This window comes from Nanorana parkeri, unplaced genomic scaffold, assembly GCF_000935625.1.
Source record: "Nanorana parkeri isolate BGI_ZX_2015 unplaced genomic scaffold, ASM93562v1 scaffold13, whole genome shotgun sequence".
NCBI lineage: Eukaryota > Metazoa > Chordata > Amphibia > Anura > Dicroglossidae > Nanorana > Nanorana parkeri.
The window spans coordinates 1,730,671-1,741,885 of NW_017306281.1; the positions used below are offsets into that span (position 1 = coordinate 1,730,671).

General features: G+C 40.4%; 1 protein-coding gene across 2 annotated transcripts in view; it reads left to right on the top strand.

Moving 5' to 3' along the window:
• The window catches only part of SBNO1 (strawberry notch homolog 1), a 45,532-nt gene extending 38,803 nt beyond the window's left edge, over positions 1-6,729 (top strand). For both annotated transcript variants that reach the window (XM_018557391.1, XM_018557399.1), the window contains exons 30-32: positions 403-479; positions 1,478-1,671; positions 6,347-6,729. In XM_018557391.1, the coding sequence (XP_018412893.1) occupies positions 403-479; positions 1,478-1,671; positions 6,347-6,489 (414 nt within the window). In that variant the 3' untranslated portion in view covers positions 6,490-6,729. The remainder of the gene's footprint in view (positions 1-402; positions 480-1,477; positions 1,672-6,346) is intronic.
• Positions 6,730-11,215: the final 4,486 nt, after the last annotated feature.

Genomic DNA, 11,215 nt, shown 5'->3' on the forward strand with positions numbered 1-11,215 from the left:
TAATGCAGCCAAGCTGCATATAGAGTAATGGAAACACTGCTCTTTCAGGGGTTTTTTGTATCCTAAGAGCTTCAGCAAGGGATACCCTGTGCTGGATGTTTCTTGGAGAGTCTGACCACTGCTCCCAAGTATTAAAGGGAGTTTACTTTCAGCAAATGTTCGGCTGCTGGGTAGTCAAAGTAGGTTTTTTTTTTTGGGTTTTTTTTTGGGGGGGTTCTTTTCCCTTCAAGAATCTAGAAATAATTGCAGGTTACATTAGTTTTTTTTATAGGCAATTGATGTAACTGCTCAGCTTTCCCTGGGAGATGAGGATCACATTTTTGGGGGGGGGATTTTTTTTTCTTCATTGTTTTTATGTAGATGGCTAAGGTCATACTAAAATGTTGTTTTTTTTTTCCTCAGGTACTCTCTGACGATGCTTATGCTCACTGGAAAGAACAGTATACATCTTCAGCTGAAATATGTACACATGCTTATTGGTGAGTATTCATCAGAAGTCATGTAAATAAAAAAATGCATATTGACCCTAGTTCTATAGTGTAGCTGTTTATTATGGAATACATACGTATTTTACCACAAGTACATCTGTCGTCTTGTATCTCTTTTCAAAAAACAAACTTATTCCTGCTTGTGCCTAAATTGTAGATTTTCCACTCATTCCTTGTACATTTGCAATAGGTTCACTTCACAAAGCTTTAACACAAGGGTAAGGATCTCTAATTTAGCAATGTGACTGATTTTCAAATCTCCATGGATTACTAATAACTGTCACATTTGAAGATAAGTATCCTCACCCTGGTGCGTTAGCTTTGTGAATTGAGCCTAATGTTACTAATCAGTAAGGGATTACTGGGTGTTCCCAACAATCTTTGGCTCCTATATCCCTCAATGAATGAGAGAAAAAATGTAATTTTTGTACTTGCCTTTTAAAATCTGTTTCTTGAAGTTCATTCAGGAACACAGGTCCTACCTCTTTGTGCCTACAATCATGCTTCTGGTACTGATTTTCCACAAAACTAAGGCATGCTGATAGGAGGGTTTATACTGGCTGGACACTTGTTTTCTAGTGTCCAAATCCTCCTGTAGCAGGCAGTATAACCCAACAGTCTCTGAATTACTGTGTTAGTCATTGAAGTCCAAGAAATTGATTTTATGGGAGGTCCAGAAGTCAATACTCATGGTGGGGAATTTATGAAAACTGGAGCGGACAAAAATCATTTGCTCTCCTCTTCAGTTTGTTCAGTTAAGATTTGAAAATGAAACGGAGGAGCTGGTTGCCATGCACAGCTGCTCCAGATTTTGTCTGCTCCAGTTTTGATAAATTCCCCACAAGATGTTTTTGGTTTTCTTTTGTGGCATATGTGAGGACAGAGTTGTCCTAATATTGTCCTTACTGGCTCTGCTTTGATTGGAGACTTTAAATTGTGTAAACATATTTTTGAGTAGATACTTAAAATTAATGTGACATTCTCTCTAGGAGAGGCAACTGTAAGAAGGCAAGCTTAGGACTGGTGTGCGAGATTGGTCTGCGCTGCCGGACGTATTATGTTCTCTGTGGATCTGTCCTGAGCGTTTGGACTAAAGTGGAAGGAGTTCTTGCCTCAGTCAGTGGCACCAATGTAAAAATGCAAATAGTAAGATTACGAGCTGAAGATGGACAAAGAATTGTTGGTGAGTGTTTGGGTATAAAGCCTCCACCTTTTTAGAGTCTCATGTAAATATAACCTAAATCTGACCTTCCTGTGAAGAAAACCGCATAATTCCCCACCTCTTATGGGGGGGTTACAGAAGTACTTATAAGCAGAAGAAGTTGGATCAGATTTGAAAAACATGCCAGAAAGTGAACATCACACTGTACTCCTAGCAGTTCTACATGTTGCCAGCTCAGCCATCCCATTACAGCAAACTTGCTAGTCTGTGAATTACTTGTTTCTAGGTTTAAAATGACCGCCTACTAGGGATGCACTGATAAAAAGATTTCAGTACCGTTACTATTCCTCAAGTACTTGCCGATCCCAATTAACAATCCTTTTTTTATTTTTTTTAAGTGTCATGTGACAGTTTTTCTAAAACTTTATAGACTAATTATTTTAGGACAATGGTGGAGCGCCAGGGCCCAGTCCCAGCTGCAACCCTGGTAGTTCTGCCACTGACTACAAATCCCAGCAATACATTATACAGTGTGGCAAATAATGATTTGATCCCCTGCAGATTTAGTAAGTTTGCCCACTTACAAAGAAATTAAAGGTCTATCATTTTTATCATAGGTAGAGATAGAGATAGAATACCAACCAAAAATCCAGAAAAAACACATGATACAAATGTTATAAATTGAGTCCAATTTGAGACCAAATTCATCTGTAGAAAACACAAAACCAACAAGGCGCCTTCCCTAGTGCAGATAAAACTTTTATTGAAGTCAAGTGCATAAATACAATCAAATACTCACAAACGCAAGCATATGGTAAGACGACCTTGGAATCAAAACTGCTAAAACAGCTGCTGCTTCAAGATGAAGGACAATATTCTTGCAGGGATAACACCAGCACTCTGCTTGCATCACACACCCCTGCTGCTTGAAGAAGATCATAAACAGCTACACAGCAATGAGCAACTTCTCAAATAATCATGTCGCATACCAGGTTTAGGGTCCCAGCCTGCTCCACGAGGGCCCTGCACAGACAAGGATGCCCAGCAGCAAACAGTCTTGTGTCCTGGTGAGGTGTGTGTGTGTGTGGAGCAGGACACATGTCGGGTGCTCCTAGAAACGACAAGAGTGAGAGCAATAATTCTTAATAATTAGACGTACCTCTAAACTGATGTCCTGAAGGGCTTTTAAAGCGTTGACTATGGACTTTTTGGGGTACTGAATTTTTAACCTGGGCATGCTGGGTATCTATTTACTCGTAACCTCATTTTTTAAAATACTTTTAGATTTTACAAAAAAAATGGGCATTTTATTGTGTTTTGGGGCTCTAAAAGTAAGTGCATTATTCACTAAATGTTTGGGTTTGATTAAAGACTTGCACCAATGCAACTTAAAAATTTGCAACTGCTACCACTTTATTCTACCGAGTGTTGGCTTGCAGAAAATATTTAATGTTTGGGGGTTTGAAGTCATTTTCAGGCCTAAAATGTGTGATTTTATATCATGTGTGCCAAAAATGACAAAAAGGCATTGGCAGTGAAAGGGTCCTTATGGGGTTAAAGTCAACACGTGTCCCTAAGATCTGTGTTTAACATTCCCATACTGGAGCTAAATAGTGCTTAAAGACAAAAAAAAGCCCGCTGTGAAATCTTTGGCGATGCTCTATAGAAGCTTGTGCACACTTATACAAGCTCGCAATTTGTGAGCACTATGCTCATTACATACTACAGGGCTCTTATCATACATTGGCTGGTGGGGGCATCACACAGGTACGTTCAGCGGGGGTCAGTAGAGGTGGCGGGGGGGGTGTTGGTAAGCTCATATTTTGTGAGTCGGTGTATGGAGATGTAGGACTATGCATATTGAGGATAGTGTTCTGCATTTCTGACAGCTTGTAATTATTTTGTGAGTAGTCTTATTCTGATTTGCTCATCTGTGGGCTGGTTGGACACCGACGGGTGCCCTATTGGTTACAGAGAATAGAATGAAGACTTCCCCCCCATTCACTGTGTTTATTGTGCCAGGCATACATGTTTCTACCATACGCTCGTGCCTATCAATAAATACAGGGTCACTTGTTCTTTCCTTGTCACGGACTGCCTGATGCCTTTTCTCTTGTAAAAATTGAACTCTTTGGCCTATCAGCTGTTCCCTTTGGGTTTTTTTTTTTTTTAACAAACTGAGTACAAGTCTTTGATAATTTGAGATAACATATGGCCTATTCTCCTATTTCTAGTGCATCCCTTGGCACTGTTCTGTCAAAGTGTGGGGGTGTACAGCGTCTTCCCTTGACTTTGCTGGTTACTTCAAACTAATGTGTTCCTTTTGCTTGGCAGCGATGGCTGGCTTTGGCAGAGGCCACGGAAGAGATGAAACTGTAGAAGACAAATTGTTATATTCAGTTCTGCACCATTTTTGGGTGCAGGTTTCATTTATAATCCAGTGATTTCTGTGAGGATGAGTTGCCTGCACTGCATCGTGTTGGAGAAATAGTCAATTAGTAGGACATAAAGGAAATTGCTAGAATATATTGTATAGTATTTTACAATAGTTAGTGGTATTGAGGTCCTGGAAACTGGCTAAAAAAAACCCCAATCACTAGCGCTTTCAAAAGGAGTATGTCTGTCCTATGAATTTGCGTTCTGCAAAGGCAACAGTTATATGAGAAGCTGCAACTGGCTCTACGTGGTCCTAACAGACTTGCAATTTTTTGCCAATTCATTTCTTGCAATGTGGGTTTCCCTGTTTACACCTCTTGCAGGTAGTCAGCTTCATTATTAGCAAGTCTCACCAACCATAACACTGCACATTATGGGAGCTTAAAGAACAACTCCAGCAAAAAAAAAAATTAAGCCTTGCATGGGGGCTACCCCCACACTTCAAGGGTTAACTGGGTGAGTGTAACTGTTTTTTGTTTTGTTGTTTTCTTTTTAAACCTAGACACAACAAGCAAAGCTCCAAGCCGGCTTCTTCTTAGATCACTCCTCTGCAGAGGGTTTTTCGACTTTCAAAGTATTTTATTAATTTTCCAAAGTACAATAAAACAATAAAATAGCACATGATGCACAATCAGTATAGCATACAATTGCATTACAGTTTCTTCCACATTAGCATAGTCAAGTAGTAGGAGGGGATCACTAGAGGCCATACACACAATATATAATAGTTCTGTACAACAGAACATATCTATCACCCTATTCTTGCCAATTTATCCCCCATCACTAAAATCAAAAATCAGAACAGTCTGAGAGGAATATCTGGCCTAGGGATCCGCCTATGTCTGAAGCAAACATTTGTTATGATCTCCTCCATATCTATATCAATAGAAGACTTTCTGTCCAGCATCTATGCAGAGGGTTTTTTGAGCAGAAACAGTGCTACAAAACACTCGGTGTGAATGAGGGCTTGGGGTGGCTGAAAAATGCTGAGGAAAGCCTGTTTTGTGAAATTGTGCTTTGGTTTCTGCTACAAAGAACATCTCCCTACAACCATCTGATTGACAATTGTACACTTCAGACAGCTTGACATTTATTTCTGTAAATATAAAGAAGTGAACTTCAGGGGTGTTTGTTACTTGTAAAAACTTTTTACAGGCTTCAGCTTTTCAAAGCGACTCTGTCACCAGATTGGAAAATGAAATACCAGTTTTGCTTCTTTCCCAGGGAATGATGGTTAAAAAGCTTCTGGTTTTATTCCGTGGGAAGGAGATCTGTGAACAGACGTTCACTGGTCTCTCTCCCTGCCACCTGCAATGTCAGCCCCGGGCCCCCAGGAGGGGCAGCATATTCTCAGAAGCAAGGCAAGGGGTGTCGGGAGGGAGGAGCACTCCATTTATCGGCCCCTAGAAGCAACCTGGCAGCTTTTTAGCTACCAGAATCGCTTTCAGTGGCAAGCAAAAAGTTGGCTTTACACTGGTAAACAGACTCCCGGCGGCTGTAGTCTGTTTACAGGGGCCTGCAGCAAAGCGCTGTAAGACATACAAAAGGGTTAAAGCTATGCATGCTACAAGTTTCTTCTGCATAAAAAAGCCTAATCACTTCCTCCTCGCAAGATGCTTTACAATGTACACTGAGCTGCACATGCACAGCTCTTGGGGTACATTCTCTGTATGCCGGAGTGTTGGGATACATGCGAGTTAGGCCATCCCAACAAGTCAAAATGGAAGAAGCCAGTGAGATGTCTGTGAAATGAGTTCAGACGTCGCCTCGCTGGAGGGGAAGGTGAGCATGGATGGGTTTAACTCTGCTGTAAGTGTTTGAAGTTCTATTAGGTAGCATGGGAGTGGTCTTTATCTCAACCTATATCTCCAGGTAAGTGTGAACTTTAAAGTGTTTGGTCCTTAGACCACATCAGTTTATTTATGATGAAATCAAAGGAAACTTCTCTTGCACCTGGTAAACTAATCATGTTGTAGCTCTCGTCCTTACTGGATAGTGCAGACTGCCTGTATGGTGTGTTGTAGTTAAGTGCATCAATTCTCATTAATCTAGCCTAGTATGTTTTCCAGTCCATTACCCTCACAGGTGAAATACATAGGAAGTGTTTCCAATGTTATACATTAATACTCTGTGAAATGCAGAATTAATAAGCTTGGCTGCTAGATTCTCTGATTGGGTAGCAAGGACTGTGTATTAAATAACGTCCACTGTTCACCACTGTTGATTTGTATACTCATGGGTTGTGTTTTTTCCTTGACAGGTCTAATCATCCCAGCAAATTGTGTCTCATCACTAGTAACATTGCTGTCAACCTCAGACCAGTCTCAGCAGATTGCAGTACAACAGCAGCAGATGTGGCAACAGCTTCATCCTCAGAGTATCAGTAATTTCAGCACCCTGTAGAAAATCTGCCCAGCAGAGACTGACATATTACAGAGGAACTGGAAATGCTGACAGTGCACACAAATCAGGGCCAGATTCCAAAGAAATGAAGTCTACTTGTGCATAGACAGACGCTCTGTTTTGTTGGACACCTGGACTTACTAGGTCTTTGTGGCAATCTGCAAGTTCCTTTTTAACGTGGCACATCTGTTTTTCAATTTCTTTTCTTTAGTGTTTCTCCTCTGTATTCATAGTCCATAAATGTATTTTTTTTTTCTTTTAGTCCTCCTTTATGGATCAGAGTTTTTCTCTTGAATGCTGTACCTCATTGCTTTCTAGTCTTCAGTTATTTCCCATACAGTGCTCAGGGTCTTGGTAATCATTTTACAAAGGGGGAGTTTTCCCTTTAATGCATGTACATTGGCGGTATGATGCATATACCAATATATGTATATATAAGGTTCTCCTCACTGGTGTATAAGGACGCATGCTTTCATAAATGCACTGTATTTAAAAAGGGTATATTTGTGTTCTTCCCCCTCATTGGTTAATGCAGCGCATGGCTCAGAAAGCATGACTAGAAGGACTTTGAAAGTTCAAGTCTGCAGGGAACGATCAGTTCCTCAACTCCAGTCATATAATTTTTATTTTTACATAGTATTTTAAATATTTAAGTTTATTCCGTGTAAAATGTTCTTTCAACACATTTGCTCTTAAGATTTGTGACATGTAATATTTTAAGTGTAAAAAAAATGACATTTTCTAATGTGCTGCAGAAAAGGGCTTGTGCCTTTTTTTTTTTTTTTTTTTTTACATTTGTTTTTTTCTTTCTTTTTTTCTTTCTTTTTTCCCCGCTCATGACAAAGGGGAACAATACAATTCCATATTTTTCATTGCTTCTTGTAATTTAATAGACATTTTGACTAGTAAGACACATCTTGAGTTGTACAATGTTCTGTAGTTCACTCAAGGCTCCCTGCTGTGTGTGTGGTTTTGCCTTCTCTGTAACTTGAATACAATTATGTTGTAAGACATTGTAGAGTTTCTTGAGCTGTTTAAAATGGTAATGTACAAATGTGAATAGCTATCTATAATATGGGTAAGGTTTTTTTCCCCCTTTCACCTCCAATAGTACTTGTTTATAAGGATGTGAAAAGGACAATGTTTGTCATTTCTTGCTTGCACAGGTTGCACTATTGAACGTTTTCAGACTGTATAAACCTGTTTAGGGAGAAAAAAAAGAAAAAAGTACCCTACAAGGTGTTGAAACCTTGGAAGGAACAAATAAAACTCATTGTACTAACATGATCTAGATTTTTCTTTGAGTCTCTCATTTTATGGTAGAATCATCTCATTCAGAACAAAGATCTTGGTTGCAGTAAAGTCAGGAATTGGCAGCCTCTGTTTTCATCATCCCACTGTTGGCTCTATGTCCACAAGGGAAATAAGGGGGTTCCTATTATTGGCTGTTTTTTTTTTCTACTTTCCTAGTTCTTAACAAATACAGATAAGAATTTCTGACGAGTCAGCGACTCAAACTATTGAAGCCAGAGTTAGCATGACAAGCATGCAGTGGCGTAACAACCGGGGGTGCAGCAGGGGGGCGAAACCGGGCGAAAAGTGAAGGGGGGGCGCCGGCCGAAAATGGCACTTTCGGCTAAATGCCGAAAGTGACATTTTCCTGCCGTTTTGCATCAGACCACTCTACTGAGGAACAAAGTCTACCACAGGTGGCCAGGTCAGTTTCAAGTTGCTGACTTTTTTTTCCCCCCTGTTATCAAAATACATGATGCAATGCTGTGGCCACATATTCTACTTAAAGCTGGTCATAAACTTTCTTTTTTTTCCCCCTCGTTCAGCCTGTTGGGCTAAGCAGTATGGATAGGGGAATCTCCACTGCCAGCAATAGAGTTCTGTCAGATGGCACCCGAGACTAAGAATACCTCAGCTGTGGCTACAGTCACTGTTTGCTCAACAAGTTTCAACACAGAATTTAATAAACAATCATTTTGTATAAAGGAGCTGTATGCCCATTGATTTCTAGTAAAAACCCGAACTTTTAAGCAAGAGTGCTCTCACCTCCCTAGAAATTTAGTCTCACAACTTCAAGATACGCACTGACCTTCTATATTCCTTTTTTGCTAGCTCTGCAGAACATTCCACCGCCCTCCTTTTTATCTTCTAAAAATTTGATGCACTGCAATAAAGTTAGAACCGCTCCTTTGGACCAAATGTGTCGTACTGTTCTCTGCAATATTGCATATTGATAAAAAAAAAATCAGTCTGAACCAGAAATATCTATAATACCACTTGATGATCTGGATGCCACTGGAAATGACATGTGTGCCTATCCTGGCACATGCACCTTAGGTTGCCATCCCTGGTATAGCTAGTGGTAGTCGCAGTCAAATGACCATATATAATTTGTTTTTTTTTTAATTTCTGTCTATTGCAATTTTTAAAAAGAATTACAGAAAGGAGATCATACAAACACCCTGAAAATCCACCACACAGGTAGGTTCAGAGAGCACACAGAGGAAACATGAGCAAGAGGAACAAAATGCCTGGCTGAAACCTTTTAGGCAACGCTCCACAAAGGAAAGGCCTAGAACAACCTTGAGAATATCAACTGGAATTTGTCCAGATCATGTCTAATGAGACTGACATTGGAGAGTGTTTCCCAGTTGGTAACACCATGCTTTTATCGGTGCTGTAGACAGCTGGTGTTACTTCATGAACAGGCCTGCGATGACCATCATTGCTTGGATGGCATATTTGACCTCCAGAGCCGACAGCGAAGTAGTGAGGCAAAGAGAGTAAAAAGTGGACCCCAGGATAATTGCAGGATAAGATACTAGCGAAGCATGCAGAGTACACGTCTGGTGAACATGTGAAATATTTAAGGTATTTCACAACGCATCCATGTGGCTTTCTCAATTCACACGAGTGTCGGGAACATGCTTCTCATTACTACTTGTCCATGTGGTGTCACCAGTTCATGATTGTCAGTAACATACTTCCTAACATGGCTTCCCACCCATCCAAGTGTGTTCCTCAGTTCACATAAGTATCAGAAGCATACATCCCATCACCCCTCATCCAAGTGGGTTCCTCAGTTCACATGAGTGTTGGGAACCTATGTCCCATCATACCTCATCCAAGTGGCTTCCTCTGTTCACATGAGTGGTGGGAGCATACAACTAATTTGAGCTGAAACAAGTCCACTTGAATACAATTTACTGCTACTAGCTATACAATCATGGTTATTCATAAGTGTGTAACTAGTTAAAAGGGTGTTTTAAAGTGGCAGTAATAGAGTCAATAAAATGAGGGGTGTCAAAGTGGTAAAAAGATATTTGAATCATAAAATCATATGGGTTGAGTTGCTGGACTACTGTTCAATCTTTTAACTTTTGAATTTTCTATGCCTTTGACTTAAAATATTTTTACTGCTATGACAGGTCCATTTCAGTGTCGTGATTTTACTTCCTTGTAATTCCTGCATAAGATCATCCCGATGTTTATAAATCCCGAAAGACAAATGGACCTTAAGTGTCTTACACCAGCAAGGAATGTGTGTAATTACGTTACTTCATCCACCCACACCTAAAATAATAGTCTGTTTCCTTTGTAAAACGCATAGGCTGTAAAAGCCTGTGGCCTCTATCCTAGCTTCTTGTGTGTACAAATACTGGTATGGCAATAGGCAAATATCATAGCATACCTTGGTCCTGGGGCTCTGTACAGCAAGAATGAAAAACCAGTAAGGTTTTTGGGGGTCCCTAAACTGATCCTAACGCCTCTGCAAGGACTGTACACGATATATCTCTTAGCAATAATGGAAACCAGAGAATATTGCTTACATTATTTACACTTGCAGCTAATTGGGAAGCAACAAAATGTTTACATTTAGCCTAAACCTTTTGATTAGTTTTCTTTAACCTCTTGCCGTCCGCCCGTAGTAAAAAAAACGGACGGACGGCACTGCTGCATTTGCTCCATACGGCAATTATTTTCTGCTCGCGCGCGCCCCCTAGCGGGCACGCACGGGCAGAAAAGACCGACCATTGCACACACCCGTTACCGGGAACCTCTGTCAGGGCAAGAAAGGGGGGGGCCCTTAATTAGGCGGGGTCTAATTAAGGGGCACCCGGAGGCCGCCCCCCCCTCCCCTTGTGAATGAGTAAGGGATACTTGTACCCCTACCAATTCACTAAAGGGTTAAATTCAAAGTAAATAAACAAACTACACTTTTAGAAAAAATCCTTTTATTGAAAAAAAGTAAATTTTTGACTATTCCTTTAATTTTAAAAAAAATTGCTCCTTTGATGTAATCTAGCGTCAATCACCATGCACGACGCCCACCGACTCGCCAAAATAAAATAAAAACCTGCCGCACGACGACCGTCCGAACCCGTCAAACTCGCCGCAAAATGACAATTCGTACAGACTACCGCTAACTAATTTCGGAATCGGAAATTCGGATTTGTTTGCATTCGTTATAACTGTAATTCGGAATTCGGATACATCCGAATCTCTGAATTTCGATTTGGAACTAAACGAATCGCACATGTCTACCGTGCACTAGATAATATTGATGTATTTGAGTGTGTCTGCTCTTTTGCACAGCTGCTTTTAGTGTTAAGTGTGTAAGGATAGACACTCCATCTCCTGTATTAGCATGTCTGTCCAATGAGTGTAATGCTCCTGTTTGTGGAAGTTGGATTCTCAACTGCGGAGTCAGTGG